At 41.1% G+C, this 18,905-nt stretch overlaps 1 protein-coding gene across 1 annotated transcript in view; it reads right to left on the minus strand.

The window, feature by feature from the left end:
• Positions 1 to 4,800: 4,800 nt before the first annotated feature.
• The window catches only part of LOC121360972 (mucin-5B), a 41,644-nt gene continuing 27,539 nt past the window's right edge, over positions 4,801 to 18,905 (minus strand). The window contains exons 29-47 of the mRNA XM_041481211.1: positions 17,794 to 17,886; positions 16,931 to 17,172; positions 16,251 to 16,428; positions 15,707 to 15,957; positions 15,102 to 15,285; positions 14,668 to 14,860; positions 13,830 to 14,008; positions 13,275 to 13,344; positions 13,000 to 13,121; positions 12,588 to 12,619; positions 11,965 to 12,142; positions 11,256 to 11,360; positions 10,617 to 10,657; positions 9,931 to 10,053; positions 8,908 to 9,003; positions 7,403 to 7,531; positions 6,481 to 6,520; positions 5,696 to 5,819; positions 4,801 to 5,153 (exon numbers count right to left, since the gene is read on the minus strand). Of these exons, the coding sequence (XP_041337145.1) occupies positions 4,979 to 5,153; positions 5,696 to 5,819; positions 6,481 to 6,520; positions 7,403 to 7,531; positions 8,908 to 9,003; positions 9,931 to 10,053; positions 10,617 to 10,657; positions 11,256 to 11,360; positions 11,965 to 12,142; positions 12,588 to 12,619; positions 13,000 to 13,121; positions 13,275 to 13,344; positions 13,830 to 14,008; positions 14,668 to 14,860; positions 15,102 to 15,285; positions 15,707 to 15,957; positions 16,251 to 16,428; positions 16,931 to 17,172; positions 17,794 to 17,886 (2,555 nt within the window). The 3' untranslated portion in view covers positions 4,801 to 4,978. The remainder of the gene's footprint in view (positions 5,154 to 5,695; positions 5,820 to 6,480; positions 6,521 to 7,402; positions 7,532 to 8,907; positions 9,004 to 9,930; positions 10,054 to 10,616; positions 10,658 to 11,255; positions 11,361 to 11,964; positions 12,143 to 12,587; positions 12,620 to 12,999; positions 13,122 to 13,274; positions 13,345 to 13,829; positions 14,009 to 14,667; positions 14,861 to 15,101; positions 15,286 to 15,706; positions 15,958 to 16,250; positions 16,429 to 16,930; positions 17,173 to 17,793; positions 17,887 to 18,905) is intronic.

Genomic DNA, 18,905 nt, shown 5'->3' on the forward strand with positions numbered 1-18,905 from the left:
CAGGGTGAAAGTGTTTTTCGCTGAAAGTGCTGCTGGTTGAGATGTTCAAAGCAGGATATAGGGTTGGCAGAATTTGTGGCGAATATCTGGTGCTTCCTGTCACAAATATATAATATTGGCATTTGGGATCAAATCCTTACATTGCTTAAAGGATTTATATGAGGTAGGGCTGTACTTACATTATACTAGGAAGTCAAATGAAGGAGAGGTAGGAACATTTCCAGAAAAGGCTGAGGTAAGATGCATGGCAATTTCCAGTAACTAAACAGAAAGAGTACAGTGCTTCAAGTCCTGATTCATACAGACTCTTCAGCTAAATGGGATGAACCATTGCCTACCTATTAGTCTTTCTTGGTTTCCGGACTGGATGCTCTGGAGAATCTGTAGTTAAATAATTTTGTTTCCAACAAGAAGAAAGATAGTTTAAAAACAGGCCTTTGGAGAAATCAGGCTCGAGTGAAACAGGGATATGTGTGACCCAAAGGTCAATCCACAGTCACTGTAAGCCACGGGACAGACTGTATTTGAATTTGAAAAAAAATAAAGCAAGGGAGTACCAATTAACTGCTTTACAGACTACTGATGGAAATTGTGCTTTTAGTTTTTTTTTAGAGGAAAGTAAAGGGCTTTAAGAACTTACAACCCGTCTGTGGCTTCATGACCAAACTGTGGCCTACCCCTGACAGAAGGCCAATTAGCCAGGCAGGCCTCCAGTGAGGCTGCTTTCCTGAGAGAGGCATTTCGATTGTCAGGGGTTTAAATGGCTGTGAGAATGGCCTTGTACGAGGTAAACTGAGACTCTATTGTTGCCCTAAAGATACTGAATAATCAGATCCTTTGAAGTGTAAAAACAAGAAAGATTTTCACAACTGATACCTTTGTCTTGGTGTCTCTGGAAAATTGTCACAGTTTTTCTCCTAAAGGATGTTTTGGATGCCAGGTAAGTAGCAAATACCATGTTGTATATCACTGCATGAAGGCTTTATGAACTTAAATGTTACAATCATAGAAAAGAAACAATCCCATAAAAGAAACAAAGGCCTACCTTTGTACTTATCTTAGATCAGGAGGGAAATATAGACAAGGCCAAGAACATGTCTGTGGACACACGAATCTGTAGAAGCATCAGGCACAGCTCTCAGACCACTCAATCTTTATTCTCCCCCTTACCTAAACGATGATCCATCGAATTTGCCAATTTTTTTTTTCTTTTCCGGTTCATTACTAATCAGATAACTTTCCTGAGTGATATTTAGACAAATTTTTTCATGTTTACCTTGCAACTTTCCAATTGTTAAGCTGGTACACTGAAACAAAGTAGGTGCAGCATTCTTTTAAACAATCCCTTCTGTATCAGAGTGCATTTACAGTTCACAGTCTTTGTTCCCAACTCGAGATTCTAGATATCAGAATAGATTGATATCGATAAAGCACATCACAGATAACACCACAGGTCGGATTCCACAGCCAGGGGATGGCTCAGTAGAGAACTAGGTCAAAGAATAGCGCCTCTCCCCAAATAAAAATTCAGAGTACAACCTGAATTTTCTTCTCCTCCTCGCAAATGTCAATAAGTGGTAACCCCCCCCAAAAAGTAAAAAAGGGGAAAAAAAAAAAAAAAAAAAAAAAAAAAAAAAAAAAAGCTAAACTACATTAAAGTAGTGTGTAAACTGACCTTTCCAAGGCTCAAACCAATAGGCAAGTCAGAGTTCATCTTATAAGAGCAATCCAGACTCAGAGCACACTAGTAAAATGATAAAGTGTCTTAGGAATTGTTCACCTGACATGAGGCAGTATCTCTGACAAATATTTATTTTAGCAATATGTGACAGTACTTCCTGGTGTGTTGGCTCAGAACTGTTCAGTGAGTTGGGAGTACCATCCTCGCATGATAAGGAAAGAATTGCTACAGGCTGAAACCAGCTGAGCCCTGGCCCAGCTGGCTCAGCTGAGCTCTGGTTCTCCTGGGGTTACCCTATTGAAGTTTGTGCTGGTGTAAAGAATTCACGCAAAAGGAAGAAACAGTACTTGGAGTCATGCCACTGATTTTTCTTCACCAGGGAAATGTTTGACTTGCAGAGACCAGCCAGTAACCGGAAGAGATGGCCTTGGGCTACAGATGAAGGCTTGACCCTGCACACCTGAGAAGCAGCCACACAGCAACAGCAGCAGGATCATGGTCAAATCAAGCTCTTTCAGGCAAAGTCACCTGTGTTTATCTTTGCCTGTTCTGGTGGGGAGCTTGTGGCAACAGCCTAAAGAAGGAGACCCAGACTTTTGCTGCAGTCCAGCAGCAGTGCTGCTGCTGCATGCAGAGGAACAGGCTCTAACCAAGAAGGGCCACCATGTCAGCATCTTGATCAAACAGCCTCCAGGATGATTTTTGGTTTTGTGGTGGGTAGGGAGATGTTTGACCCATTGACCTGAGTATTGTGTGTAGTTTCAGTCACCACTGAATATATTATATTAAACTATTAGAGAGAGGTCCAAAGGAGGGCAACAAAGATGGTGAAGGGCCTTGAGGGGAAGCTGTATGAGAAGGGGCTGAGGTCACTTGGTCTGTTCAGCCTGGAAAAGAGGAGACTGGGTGGAGACCTCACTGCATTAACAACCTCCTCGTGAGGGGAAGACAAAGGGAAGGCACTGAATTGCTCACTGGGAACAATTTTTCTCATTGTTCCCAGTGACAGAACCCAAGGGAATGGCCTGAAATTGTGTCAGGGGAGGCTTAGGTTGGATATTAGCAAAAATTATTCTTCACCCAGAGGGTGGCTGGGCACTGGAACAGGATCCCCAGAGAAGTGGCTACAGCACAAGCCTGAAAGAGCTCAAGAAACACTTGGACAATGCTCTCAGGCTCATGGTGTGACTCCAGGGGATGTCCTGTGCAGGGCCAGGAGCTGAATTTGATGATCCTTGTGGGTCTCTTCCAACTCAGCACATTCTGTGATTCTGTAATATTTACTGACTGTCTTTATTTACTGTCTTTTAGCTGAAGAAGCTGAAATTCTCGTTAAAAAGGCTTTACCTCGCTGCCAGCTAAGTTAGAGTCTGCACCTCCAAACAGAGAACCTGAGAGCTCTCTTTAAAACTGGCCATCAGGCCTCTAAGTAGTATCACATAGGCCAGTTAGATCCTGGATTGAGTGAGTAAATGGAGTGCCAGGTGTAACTGGGAATGAAGAAGGAGCATGTCAGATTTCACACAATCAAAAGCATCCTGGAGATGGAAATATGCCTTTGGTTCCAGTGTTTCACTTGCCTGAAAAGCAAAATTCATGCCAAAAATGAGCAAGAAAGCATGCCTCTAAATCAATGCCATTCTCAGCCTCTGTGTAAAATCTCATCATCACTGAAACAGACAAGAGAATAGAAATCTAAAGACAGCTGGTATGATTAGATTGTGGCTTATTCCCTTCTCCCACCTGAAGATAATGCAGAAATGTGAAAGGTTTCTGATCCTGTTCCTGCTAAGTCATCTTGCTGACAATTATTGATTTGCAGGGTTGGTTGGCTGGTTGATTTGCATGAGTGTGTATATGGCTACTTACAGAGTCTACTTAATATTCTGATGACAAAAGCACTCAAGAATGACCTCCTCCCCCTTGGGAAAGGCAAGGAGGAAAGAAGGGGATGTCTTTTTTTTTTTTTTTTTTTGTGGTGCTGTTCTTTGCATTGCAAAAGCATTTGTGTGCTTGATTTGTATCAGTAAAAACATTTTTCTGGACTAATGTGAAATTTGTACATAAGTCTCAGTGAAGCAATTGTGCCTTCTAAGGGAGCTGCATTGCACAGAGAGTTAAGTGAATTATTTGGAGGTTCCTATAACTTATAATCAAGCAATGTCAAGGATCCCCATAATTGTAAGATCAGTAACACCATGATGAAACAGTACACATCAAAGAAACCTGGCATCTGCTGAAAGGATTTATTGTGAAAAATAAGAAAATTAAAGATTCCTTGGGGCTCAAGAGCTGCAACAATTTAAAAATGGAAAGCTAAAGTATAATGAATATCACATCTACTTGGTCAGTTCAAAAGCATTCCCTGCAAAACAATTCTCAAAAAGCCTCCACAGCAGGCTGCAGGACACTAACAAAGTCACAGTCTTCAGTTCTCTTTTGGGTCACAAAAGACAAATTGCTCAAATAACAGAACTATCTGCCTTCCTTGTGCACTCTCAAGGTATTGTTGGATCATCTTGATACCTGTCCACATGAAATACTGTCACCAGTACCACTGGGCATGCTAGCTGGGAATCAATTATTTGTAATACAAATCATAGTCATGTAACCAGTAGTGAGACCGAACTAACAAACAGATCAGAGCTTGATGCTGGCAAACAATAAAAACCCCCAGTGAGATAAGGACTCCTAATAAGGGTGCAAATATATTCGTTTTGCAGTGTATATGTAAGATCCATGTTTTTACACTCTTGATATAGGAGAAAGGCTCACTCTGAGGAAGGAAAAAAAAACACATGGACTTCCTCCAGTGACCCAGAATCACAGCCAAAGTAGATTTGGGACCACTGGAGAGAAGAACAGAAATGTGGCCCTGAGCCAAGTCCTGCCTCTGCCTGAACTGCAGCTGTGGAAGTGATTGTTGTTTCACTTCTAAGGGACATTAAATACATGTGGTTATGGTTTAAAAATGTGCACTTTCTTCAGGCAGGACTTTTGAAAGGCATCAGTTGTCTCTAGAGTGTCTTGTAATAACCTTGGTTTATACATCAGGGTGAGATTAAAGACATCAGCCACTTTTCCCCATTAGCAGCATCACTGAAAAAGGAGAACAAGTCCTCTTTGAAATGCAGTTTATTCTACAAACATTTAGAGCTAATTTCCATAACTGCATATAATATCAGAAAGAAGAAGCGCTACTATGGTCATTTGAAGGTTACTCACAGCTGTTTTCTAAACTACTCACTTGCTAGGGAAGGATTAAATGGGAGATGAAATGTTTCCTTTAGTTTATACTCATGTTATCTTCTTTGGGCATTTTGTTTCCACACATCCACATTCATCTATGTACACATATGTGAACTGGACTGTTTTATGGTCCGAGCAAACCAGTTCCACCTTCACTTTGTGACTTCTTTTTTCATGGCAGCAAGTGCATTTGTGTTCCATTTCACTGGCCTCCAAAGAATACCTACAGAAATGAGATTTTTCATATCAGTCTGCCGCCTATTATCTTCCTAAACTCATCTGTATTTGCTGCTCCAAATGCATGTACTACTAAGGAGCAAAATTTCCTATCTATTTTTCTGCTTATTCATAACAGCCTTTCCTCAGGATGCTATTGGCCATGCAGGGCCAGATCCTTTAACACCAGTGTGGAAAATCCCAGTAACAACAGTAGATTTTGGATTAAGCCCATTCTAGCAAGACAGAAAGGAGCAATTCATGCAGAGAACAAAAGGCAGGAAAGCCTCCTAGAGCTGTTCAAAAACCATACAAGGACATGTTTAAGAGCATGTTTAATAAATCTAGCTGACGTCTTTCCCAGGGGATCTGTTTTCCCGACTAAGATAAGGCACTCTATCACACTGAAGCCATTGCTAATGACTTTTCTTCTGCACAACCAGTTTCCCAACTGGGTCCTTTCAAACAGCACAAAGGGGACAAACAGCAGCAGCCCAAGAACCCAGGAAGACAAGCCACAGAGGAGGACAGAGAAAGATTCCTGCTTACACAGAGTAGGTACTGCACATCCCTTCACAAAAGGGCACTGGGACAGGAGCAGCTGACTTGCAGTTGCCATGGACGATGTACTGCTCCTTCACACTGCGTTTGCATTTGTGTGGTAGGTCAATACCTGGGCAGAAGAATACTTCTTCAGATTGGGGAACAAATGTTTTGAAAGGTATCTGCTAGTAAACCAAGGACAATTCATCCTAGTAAAATTTCTCACAGTTCAAATGCACAACCAAAACCACAAATGAGAGTGCAAAGAGGCATAAATTCAGCAAAATTACTCCAAATGGGTCAATGTCTTTTTCCATTTGTGGACTAGCTTTAGCATGTAAAGATACCGTTGAATCAAGACCTAAAGGAGACACGAAGGGTTTCAGTTTTTCTAATATGGCTATAAATTACACTTGTGGCTTAATAACAACCTAGGATTTCTGAGTGGATGCTACAGAAAAAAACCCCAAAACTTTGTTTCTATGCAATTTGCAGATGCAAGAACACAGAGAATATTTTCTGCAATTTTTCCTTTCAGGAGTACAGTTCAAGCGAACAGTATTTCAGTTATTTAAAAACACAGAAAAGGAGATAAAAAAATTTAGTGCTCCCATTGGAAGAATAAGGCAGATTTCTAGTCTTGGCTGTGAGGTATAAGACAGTTCTGCTGCTGGAAAACTGTCTTTCAGTTTATGTAATGTGCAGGCTCTCAGTCCATGCAGAAACAGGGCTACAATCAGGGAAGGACCAAACAGTACTGGAATAGAGAAGCAGTGATTTAATGCACTCACATGTCTTACAACAGCCATCTGAAGACACCTCAACTGTCCCCTGTATTGAAAGTAACCAGAACAGTCAGTTCAGATGCATGCAGTGATAAGCAGACAGTAGCAATGACAAGAGTTCAGTTACAGTCCCTCATCTCTAATCTATACAAATTCCTCATCAGAACTATTTGTGTACCAATTATATATAAAGCTGCTTAAAAAAACCCAAACCAAAACAAATTATCCAGCAAGGAAGGGAGAGAATTTTCTTAGAACTATATATCCTCTCACAAGCCAGGTAAGATGCCCTGTAATACATGCCGATCCTATTTTAGGTCCTATTGAAACCAGCATAAAAACCCCAGCCAGAGACAGAGCCTGACAGCTGCCCTGGAACTGAACAGCCTGGCCTGGGCAGAGCCTACCCCAGAGTTAATGCAAGTATATGGCTGTCCTAGTCCCTGCTTTGATCTGCTGTGAAGTCTCAAAATGCTACTGAAAGTTAGTGGAAACCACCAACAGCTGAAAGCCTGGGTATGAATATTACCCCTTGCTCATTCATGTTCCATTTCCTCACATAATGGGACACCACATATCAGAAGACCCTTTATTCATCAGTTCCCCAAGGATCCATGGTGAGTTACCACTTGTTCAGTTGTGGTTTATAACACTGATGTTTCTCAAGTGATGAAAAATCCTTCCTTGCTACTGCTCCAATACCCTTTTCTTTCAAGTTCTAATGCTTATTATTATTTACAACAATGTAAATGGTGTGGGCTTGTTTGCAAATATTTTTGGCTTATTTCCATGGGACTCAGGACTGGAAAAGCACATTTCCTTCAAACAAGGAAAGATCAGGAAATACTCATTCAAAACAGCAAATATAACTCCCAGGCCAGGATCAGGGCTCATTACAGAAATCTTTTTCTGGCTGTGAAATACTTACTGGCACACAGTTTGCTTCTTCAAATGGTAGGCAGACCTTTATTGTACTAGTCAAGGAAAACTGGCCTGCTGATTCAGTGCACGTGTACTGAGTACAATTGTCATATGGATCTTTATAACTCTTTCCAACCTGATAAAAACAGAAAAAAATTAAATATAAATATAAAGTATAAATATAAAATATAAATTAAATATAAAATACTTTAAAAAATTAAATATAAAAACAAAATCAAAAACAAGCAAGCAAACAAAAACAAACAAAAAAGCAAGCCAATGGAGTATAGCAATAAATTAGAAAACTGAAACAGTAATGAAGTCAGTGAACTGGTAGAGACTGGTTTGCTCATTTCACTCTGAAAGGGCTGAGATGTCTGCAACTCACATCTACAAATTATGTACCAAGCTCACCCACTATCAGTCTATGCAAAATCACTTCTGTGGCCTCCTAGGGGGAAAGAATGAAAGATTGCCAGAATGAGTATAAAGGTATTAACAGAAATGCCAGAAGGTAGGTGTGCTAATGTTTGTGGGCTAAAATATACATAAAAGAAAAATAACTCTTTCAAATTATTTCAACAGTTTTCTTTTTTAATAGATGGGAGAAAATGAAAAGGAGTGAAACAGAAAAAAATGTCCTTGCAATACAGATTAATGGATAACTGCAAAGCCTCCTCATGCAGAGATAAAAACTGTATATTGGAACAGAAAAATCTAGCTTGTAAGATAAATTATCAAGGAATAAAAGGATGAAATAGAAAATATGCAGAACACAAGAGCTATCAGAGAAGCAATTGCATGTAAGACAAGCCACTAGCTCAAACAGCATCATTAACCATACACAGGAGTAGCAGGCTGTAATAAAACCAAAAAAAGCTAGAATCATGGAATCATAGCATCATTAAGGGTGGAAAAGACCAAGCCATAGTGTCATTGAGGGTGGGATCATCAAGCCCATCCTTTAAAGTCTCAGCTCCTGCCTTCACAACACTACATTCACAAGACATGATGTATTAGCTGGGTGTGTTACCAAGTCACACAACACTACAGCAGCTGTGTCACTTGATTTCTGCCTCAGCAAATTCAGAACCAGTGGCAGCACAGCCGTATCAGCTTGCTCACACTGCATCCCTGTATCTTCAGGGCAAGATAATGAAACTGCTTCAGATGGGAGCAGTGTGATGTGAAGCCAGCACATGTATCTCTGCAAGAGCAGTATTACACCATGTCACCATCCCTTCTAAATTATTTCTTGCTATTTCATGTCAAGAGAAGTGAAGGTAACATGATTTCCATTCCTGCCAGAGAATATAACTGTGAACATGTTAGTGCCTGTGAGATGCACACAGCAGGGAACAGCTGTATAAACATCTACATTCACTTTGGAAACACAGACATTTGTACATCTCCTTGAGGTCCTCCCAGGCTTGAAATGCATGACACTGGTTGCAAAAATGCTGAGGTCTTTTTGATAGTTCAGCCTTGTGTGCAGAGCAAGGGAGTGCTTACCTCGATGGTCACATTGCCAAATGGAAAATTTGCCACACATGCCACTTGCTGGCACTGGCTGCAGCACTGACCCTTCTCTTCCACATAGCGAAAACCCTGTGGGAATAAAGTCTCCATTTATCCATGTTAATTTGTGTCTTGTTGCTGAAGCATCTTTGGATCAAAGCTACACTGAAGATGGCAGAGGAAATGAGCCAGCCTTCTGGTTTCAATTTTGTTGTCTTTTGAAATCTGTTGGAACCACATTAAGCCTGACAATCAAAGCTGGTAATTTTTCTGCCTTACTGAATAATGACTTCTGGGTACTTCAGTTGCCATGAAGACCCCCCCGTCATTGACTATTCTTCTCTTCAGACTAACACACAAAAGAGGTCAAATAAATTAATTTAGCACATGATTACTTGCAAAATCTGCCACCACTGCTTGGTCTGATATTATCTACAAGAACTATTGCTGTCAGACATGTGAAGATTTTCTCCCCTTGTTTTAGGTATGCATTGGTCTTCTGGTGGCTGTGGGTGTGGCTGGCTTCAGGAAAAAGCATAATGAAAGGTTTCATCCATTTTTAACATTGGTGGTACATCTGTCCTTATCTGGGCATGAATGGAAAAGCAACTAACCCTACTTATATTCAGTAACAGATTGAACAACTTGAGTGCTAATTCTCACAAGTACTGAGAAGTAATTGAGTATTCCCCATCCACAAGTGGAAGTGTTTGGAAACATATAAACCACTGTGCAGTTTCCTCACAATCTTCACTTATGAGCTGACAATGGACAACATGAACAGAATGACACAAACATCTTTCAGCAGTCAGACTTTAACAGGTTTGCAAACATTTTCCCTCAGGGCACTTTTCCAAGGGTGACCTCTTAAATTTGCAGGAGCAAAAATAACAGCACCCTAAAAGGGACTTTACAAAACAATTAATTGAAGAGTCTATCCTGCAGTGTTGCACAGATAAAGCAGTTACACTGTCCCTGTTTCAACTGAACAGCCATTGTGGTCAAGGAGGTGCTGACCTGCTGACAGGTGGTTTGGCATTGCACTGGAAGGCACTGGATACGGTTGGTATGTGTCACAGGATCCTGCTCATCTGTGCACACACAGTTCTCACAAGAGCTTTTAGGCACCATTGCCCCTGGCTGGAAATACAGGGGAGAGAGAAAACCATGACAAGAATTCAGAATGTTCTGAAATAAACATCCCCCTGGCCTATAGAAAAAACAAATGCTTATGAGGTTCATTTTTGGAAGAATTTCCTGAAATGAATACTCACCCAGATCTCTAAAACTTCACCAATGGTATCACAAAATGAAGACAAGGCTGACACTCCCAAGTGTATCAATATGTTAAATGAGTTCTCATAAATTCCAAGCATCTATTTTTGGTCAGATTGACCTGGCAATACTCTTACAACATTCAATGAGATTTAAAATGTGTGTTCAATCACAATTCTGACCCATTGACTCTAAAGCATAGGCAAGATCTCTTTTAGTAAGCAAGTTTCTGGTCTCTAGCATTACCTATTGAATAACCTATCCCAGAATCACAGATTGCTTGGTGTTGGGAGGGAAACTACTGGCAGGGAAGAATTACAAGCCATTCTAATCCTGCTTTCTGTATGAGTGTTGAAAACAAGAACTTCAGATAATTCTGACTCAGGCAACATTAACTTGTAGGAAGAAGTGTCTGGAAGAAGACCTACCTTAAATTCAACTCCTTCAGAAACACATACACCTTTTGGTACTGTAAGGAAAAAAAAATGAAAAGGTTGTGCTAAGAATGATGCAGTTTCTGTACTCATCTCTGAATTGTGAGTGATTTAGAGAAGTCAAAAAGTAGAGCTGAACACAAGAGGGGGGAAAAAAGCAACTATGGTTGCTATTTGGTATTCAGAAGCCCACATGTAGCATCTGCTTAGATGTTATGCATCAAGTGGGGATAATTCTAATACCCTGGTATTCTCCATAAGGTAAAATCTATTTGCCTTGTGGTTTTTTTACCCATATTTGTAATTACTTGACCTTTTCTTTATTGTTAACCACTGTGCTGGTAACAAAGCTAATGGGCTTATGTGTGTGAATCTGGAAATACAATTTGGCAGCAGAGCTTCTGGACGGGTTCAGTTTAACCATCATTCAGTATGTGGTCAATAGCTTACACTCCCTGAATACTCAATACAGAGAACCTGAACCAGCTATTCTAATTAAAAAAACCAATAAAAATAGCCAATTGTAAAGGCTGAGAGGGAAGGGAAGAGGCTTCTGCCATGATGTTAACTCTTTTAGAAAAATCAAACACTTCAAAGAATAAATAAAACATCTTAAGGAAACAAGGTACTTACTACAGGAGAAGATAGGGCAACAACCATCCTCGGATATAGCAACCACTGGCTGGAAACCTAAGTCACATCCTGTTTTGTTGATAATGCAGGTTTTTATATCACATTCTGCAATAGACAGCAGAGACAAAGTAAGCCAAAGCATCCCATCCAGCAGTGTAACGTGTGGACAGAGCTTGAAAAAACCATCCTATTACTATTGCCAGGATTCTCTGTCCTGCATCTTGGTAGAGATACTGGGAATAGCCACGTTTAGGAGCAGGCTACTCCTGTGCTGTGGTGGACATGTGGGACTGGGAGGGTGCAAATGCAAAGCTGAGGGCAAACGTATGCTAGGAAACTCCACAGGAAGCCTTAGGAAAGCCTGGAAGATGAATACATCCTCTCTTACTGGACAAATCTCTGTGGAAGGATCACCCTCTCATCTCAGAAGGACAAGAGCCAAAGGATCCTGTGGAGCACCTGCTAGTCCCAATGATCCACAAGAGATTTTCCAGTGTAAATATCTGTCAGCTCATGGCACTAATTTAGAGTATAAGCTGGACTGGAGGAGTTTTTTTCTGCTAGCAAGAGCACCTGGTGTGTAGATGGAAGAAATGACCACTCCAGTGTGCTTATTTGAATCTGCTAGCTGTGGAGCACCACATCTCACTTTAGGATCACTGATGAAGGCAAAGGTTGTCGTATTATGGCAAGTGAAGGATCTACTCACCACAGACTGTCTCTGTGCAGCAGGGGTCTTCCAGACGCGGTTTTATTTTGCGTACAAAGCCTTCTTTTGTGCAGTTGATAGGTGGAGATTTAGCACAAGGGCGGGGGAAGCAAGAGATGTTCAAGGTCGCTTCATCACAAGTACAGTATTGGCAGTCATGTTCCCAAGCCTCTCTAGGCTATAAAAACAAGAGGGATAGCAGTTCAGAGAGCAAACCCTGGAAGCATTATATCAGTGAAAGCCTGCTGCAAGCCAGTGTAGGACTGAGTTGACCAAATTTATTGTGTAGGAAAATTGCAATTCAAATCCCAGAGGGAGAAGAAGGGAAGAGTAAGAAAAAATGTCATTATTTGCCATCTTCCTTTGCAGGTTTATGTGTTTCCAGGAAGAAAGCCTGATAGTTCTACCAGGAAACTGATTCCCACAAACTGCTCTTTCTGTTTCTGTACCTCAAGTGATTAAACAAGTTCTGGAGTTAATAAAATCTTCCAATTTTCTCCTGATGTCATTGCAGTTCACTGGTTTTTAAGCTTAGAATTAAAAGAAACAACTTATGCAGTCATTTTTGCAGAAGGTCACAGAACACAGATAAACTATAAAGACAGTATTTTCCTTTCTCTTACCTGTTTCACTGACCCATCTTGTGCAGTGCAACCTATAAAATGAATTAGATGTTACTTTAAAGGTAACTAACTCCATCAGGGAAAACAACAGAAGCAGAAAAACAGGAACAGAAGGAAGGTATTGAAATCTGAGAAACAGCCACCAAGAGAAAGAGAAATTCAGAGTGAAAAGTCACAGGTTGTAAACACAAAAACATCTTAAACATGCTATTCTTTGTTCTTTTGAAAGTTGCATCTTTGGCATATAAGAGCAGGCAGAAACTTTCAATCTGGAATGCTTCCAGCTTCACCAGAAAGGGTGAGTAACAAGGTCTCCCCCATTTCCTCTGTACCCAAAACAACCCTCTTAATATGCACTTCTAGTCAGGCTCTTACCCCTACTTCCCATGGTACCATTTACACCATTTCTTACCACAAACAGACACACAAATGCCATCATGATCATTCAGCAGAATTTTTCCATCAGGACAGTAGCATCCTTCAACAAACACTGATGTGCTATTTTGGGAAGGAAGGGTGTCCATAACGACTCCTCTGCACAATCAGAATATAAATGAGAATGAATGAGAGGGAAAAACGGAGCCCAGGGCCATCAAGACACCTAAATCCCAAGGGAATGTGAACTTCAAATTCCCCAGTAGTCTTCACATTATGGACTTGAAAAACGCCTTATGGGAAATTACCCACCTGCTGAAGCAAGTGTTTCTTTTTGGCTCCCCGCATGGCTTGTACACCTGATCCCCAGGACAGCTGGCCTCTGTGGAGCATTGCAACAAACGAGTTAAAAACCCCAGACCCAGCTGTACCCTTCGATGCAGGGACACGAAGGGACAAAGCGCCCAGCTACCGCAGCAACCTCCCGGGTCCGCACAGCCCGGCAAGGGGGCCCTGCAGCTCCAGCAAGAGGGGCCGATGGGGCCGGCGAGGTGCAAGCGACAGGAGCAGCAGTGCTCGCCCTGATTCAGGGCGGCCCGAGCGGGCAAAGCACGCAGAGAGAAGCGGTGCGTTGCCATCTAGCGCCCGAGCTGCGGGAACACGCAGAACTGCTCGGCTGAGCTACGCAGGAGACACCGTGGGCCTGGTTCCCCCTTGTTTTGCTCCAGGACTGGGCTGGGAAAACCTCTTTGGTTTGTTCCTGCTTTTTCTCAGGTCCAGAGCAGCAGGGTAGGACAGAGCGGACCTGACTTGCTTCTCCGCAGGGGGTGTTTTCCACCTGAACTCACGGCCCGTTCCCAGGCTCACCGCAGTGCCCGCCCGCCAGCCTCCTCCAGTCCGCGCAGACCCCGTGGAGCCCGCACAGCGCCGCGTAGGTCTGCATGCTCTGGCACTCGGTGCCGGGGTGCTCCTCCGAGCACCCGCTGGCCACACACGCCTCGTAGTAGGGCTGGGGGGGCACCACGCCGTGGCACTCCGTCAGGGTCCTTCACAAAGCAAGGAGAAAAACCTTGGGATACTTCCAAGGAAGAATTCAACTCAGAGCCAAACCATCCCCCCTGCTCCAGGCAAAGCCTCGAGGTACAACTACAAATTGTTCTCATTGGCAATACATCCCCACAGCTTAATAAAGAATGAGATTTACCTGCCATTCTTTACAATGCTTTGAAAGGAAACAATATTATGTTGGATTGCTACCTGCAAAGGCTCCTGCACAGTTCATAGCTATAAGTCCATACACTGACGTTTTTATGCTAGCATGTTTGAAAATCCTGCTTTAAACCACGAAATTATTTTAAAAACAGACACATATGTTTGCTTACTATATTCTGACTGTATTTCATATCATTCAGAGCTTTCAGATACTGAATTATAGCTAATTCCCACTTGGCCTCTCCAGAAGTGACAGGCAGAGGGAGTGCCAAGCAGCAGACACTATCTTTAAGAGAGGCCTGATTTTGCTGATGCAGCGGAAAAATATCTGCCAAGCTCAAGAACATACGCATCAGTTCACTGCTCAGTTTCACAAGGTATGCAAAACTTTGTATTTTCTTCATATCCTAGAATCAGTTCACCCAAGCCATTTAGTGAAGAACGAAATTACCCTGTGGCCTTATTTTTCTGATACTTTTGGGAGTTGTCTTACCAGATGATTTTACACAGATTAGAAGGCACACAATGCTGATGGTACTCAGCCTTTGATGGCCGTGAGACACCAGGGTTACAGTATCTGTTGGTAGGGTATGGAACTTTCCAGTCTAATGCCATCTCTTTGAAGGACTTGACAACCTCACCATTCCTCTTCATAGCATCATCAGACTTCTGGTTGGTGCAGGTACCTGGCAGCAATATAAAGATGACAGTTCAAGGGCAGTTGATGCTGATGAAGCTGCTTTTAGATAAAATTTGGGGGGAAGTTGTCCTCCTTGTGTGAAGAGAGCAGCATGTGGGGTCCTGGATATTTCTCACATTTGTGAGAAATAGTGAAGTTACAAGCATTTAGAGATTTTACAAGAGAATGAAAGATAGAAGGAAGAAAATTCAGAGCACTAATTTTTATCAGCTGATGAGGATACTCACCACAAAGTCCCATGGTATTGTTATGAAACTTGCTGAAAGGAAGTTTTATGTAAAATGCAAGTCGACTATAGGAGATGTACACCTTTAATTCAGGTATTTCAATTATGGCATAAAGGCCAGAACTGGTTATCCTGATACCATTCTTAAAAATGTCTGGAACAACTTTCTTATCATCAAACAAAATCTAAAAGAAAAGAAACAAAAGGTTTTTATGAACGCTCCTTCAATGAGTAAGGAACATGATTAGTGCAACTGGAAAGCAGAGCAGGACAAATTCAGACCTTAGGTGCACCAAATGATGTCTTTCAAAGGCAGTCATTTAAGCAGTTGTCTAATATTCCTTTTCAATATGTTGCAATTTATATTTGAATACTCGTATCAGGATGAAAACCATAATTTTCAGTTATGTCATAATTTCCCAGATTTTTAGAATATACAGATTCTATTGATACAAAGCAAAAAAGAGAGAGAAGCAAAGCAATTGCATTTCTTACCCATTCCATATTTTACAAGCTTAATCCTTTGTCATCACAGGACATTTGGCAGTACAGTAACATAACTACAGCCAAATAATTTTGAGAATTCATTTAAACACAATACTTTACCAAGTTTGTTTCTTTTCCATGTTCCATTGCTTGTGTCAGAATAACAACAGAGTTGGAGTAAAAAATCATGAGGGACATGGAACAAATTGCTCCACCAGTGGCAGCACAGTAGTAGTTGTCTATGTGAATCCAGAAGTTGTGAGAGTCAGGGTGAATTGATTTCACAAGGACATAGGTGCAGTTTTCTTTAAAATGGTAATATGCTCCATCAAAAGTCACATAATGCTCATTTCCCCAACCACTGCAAATACCTAGAAGACAGAATGACAGGCTTCAAGTTTGACTTCTGAGCTACCTGTAAGTACAAGGTGGATTTAACCTTTTTACTCACTTCCAGTCAGAGACAAAATATCCAGTTTAATAAAGAAAAATTACTCTAGCAAGGACATCTGCTTTTAACAGCCAAGATTTCAGATGGGATTTCTGTTCCATTGTATCCTACTGAATTAATATGAACATAATAAAGATATTGACCAGAGAGACTTTTCTTTTTTGAGGCCCAGCTGAACATAACATAAATTTCAGGAATTCTCCTGGCACTTACACTGACACTCAGAGACTTCACAGCAACCGGTTTCATCGGAGTGTTTTGTGATTGGGAAACCATTGACGCAGAGTTTCAGTTGCTGAGGTGGGCAGGTCATGACAGACAATTTAATATTGTTTCCTTCTCCCAGGCAAGTGGCAGTATGGCAGTTTCCAAAATTCCATGTTTCATTAAACTATTGATTAATTGAAAAAAAAAAAAAAAGAGGCAAATAACAAAGTAATGTCACAAAATCTTTAAAATCACACACAGCAACTACATTCCATTCAGTTAATTGTCTAGCATGGCAAAATTTGGTGTCTACTCTGGCTCTGGAAACCAGGCAATATGAACCATATAGGATTAAAGAGAGCCTTGATATCTACTTTTTTTGGTATATATGTTAGGGTCCTGATAACTTCTGGTGGTAGGACAGTGCCAGATGTGTCTTCCTAGTCTTTGTTCAGCTTAGGTAGCTCTGCTCACATACAATAATTTAGGTGTTTCAGGTGAACAGAAGAATCTTCAACTTATTCTTTCAGTGAGGGGTTTCTGGCCTACTTCTAAATCATCTCATTCAGCCACACCTACAGTCCAGCTGTAGTGCTGGATACCAGCATCAGAGGAGAACACCAAACCTTGGCTGCAGGCAATGCATGAATGGTGGAATGATGAAACACATCTTCAGAGTCTCTCACCTTTCTGGGAGGAGTGAGTGCAAGACAGTCACTGACAGAAGTCCTTGTGGGAGCAGGAACTTGGTTTGTTACACCAGGAGCAGGTGTTGGTGGACAGGTTTCAGAACGTGGATCACAGATCTTGAGGGTCTCAGCATGACCAGTTTTACACTCTGCCCAAATTAATTCCATCTGACATGATTTATTGCAGACAGAGTAAGCACAACGACCTGATACATTCACTGGCAGAGAAACATTTTCTCCTGCAAGGGCAAAACCCAAGTGTTAGCCTGAGGCTGCATTCTCAGCCCTGCATTTAACTATCTGTACCCAACAGCCATGCTCAGGGCACTGTCTGTCTGCAGCTCCTGGGATTTAGTGGCTGAACTGGACAGCAGTTCATCCAAATGGCAAAGACTGAGGGAGGGCCACAAGGTCTAATCTGAAATTCTGCTCCTAGGTACATTGGAAGGAATTGAAAATGAGTACAAGAAGAGCCAATACTGAGTAGATCACCAAGTGCAACTGCTCTTCACAAACACCAGGAGGTAAGTGAAGCAGGAGCTACTAACAGATGAAGAAGAGTCTTTCCTCCCCTGCTTTTGGAATATTATTGTCAGTTACAAGCTCATGCTCAGCTGTTTGGGATTCACGGCTCTGCTGACATGAGCAACTGCTGTAAGTTTCCTTACACAAGGGGTATTCAAACCAGAACAGAGCTATTGGATATGGGAGAGCTGTACTTCTGAAGGTGTTAGCTACAGTTCAAAGATGTAACAACTTCTAACTGTGACAGGCAGAATGACCACTTGCTGAAGCACTTTTATCTCTCAGTACATCTTTCCATGTCAGTGGTGCAAAAAAAAAATTGCATGATTTCTCACCCATTTTTATCAATTGTCCATTGTCATTGCAGAAGCAGGGAGTGGCTACCTCTGATGAGGGAGGTGCAGATGTTACATATTGCATATGTGGTTCTGCAGGAAATCAAATAAATTACTATTTAAATCCTCTACTACTCTACTTTCAAGCCCTACAACATCTCTTACATTCTCTACAACTACCAAAAAAAAATCTTTTTTTTACCCCCACTACATTCTGTACACATCCACATGGAAACCATCCTCTGTATTTATAAACACTCCCTCTGTTAAACAGTATGGTGCTGTAATACTACACACACACCCTCCCACATCTAGTTATTTTTTTTCCAATACAGAATACAATAAACACCCCTTATTGTGTCATTTATTCATTTCAATTTAATGTTTCTAGTCCTGCAGTACTTCACCTGACTTTGGAGTGGTGATTTCCAGTGGCACTCCATTTGGATTTTTAGTGCTTTCATTCAAAGAAACTGTTGGTTTAAATAGAGATAGATCATGTAGACATTTTACTATGCCACCTACAGTCTGCTTTCAATAATCCTGCCTTTACTAGGTATTACTCCACTGTACTTATTCCATTTTTTAACATTTTCAGTAAATACCAAACACATGGGTTCACCATCAAGTATTTAGCTCTTCCACTCGCATGAGCAGAGAAGCTAACATTTCATTTTCTTTGTTGCCCTTGTATAATTTACTACCAGCATGATATATATATAATACATATATATATATTTTTAGCCACTTGTTTTTATTTGTAAAAATCATGTGGCAAATTCCCAATTTTTCTTTATATCTTTTAAGAAAAAGAGATAAAGAAATTTTCTGATTTTTCACATTCCATTCATGCTGGAAAATGTCTTTTGAACGGGAGTTAACTGCCAGGAAGCTTTATTTTCATATTCCAGTGACCCATATAAGACTCACTTATTTCAATGCAGAAAACAGCACAATAAAAAACAGAACGTGTTATGGGTGATAAGAAGGAGAAAAAAAAATATTTAGAAGTATGATATATTGAGACTAATGACACCAGAGTGTCTACTGTGATATGCTCAAGCTTATTGTAAAGGTTGTATAAAAAATTGCTGAACCTTTCTATTCTCTCT

Source organism: Pyrgilauda ruficollis, unplaced genomic scaffold (genome assembly GCF_017590135.1).
Source record: "Pyrgilauda ruficollis isolate IOZ18807 unplaced genomic scaffold, ASM1759013v1 scaffold55, whole genome shotgun sequence".
Lineage (NCBI taxonomy): Eukaryota > Metazoa > Chordata > Aves > Passeriformes > Passeridae > Pyrgilauda > Pyrgilauda ruficollis.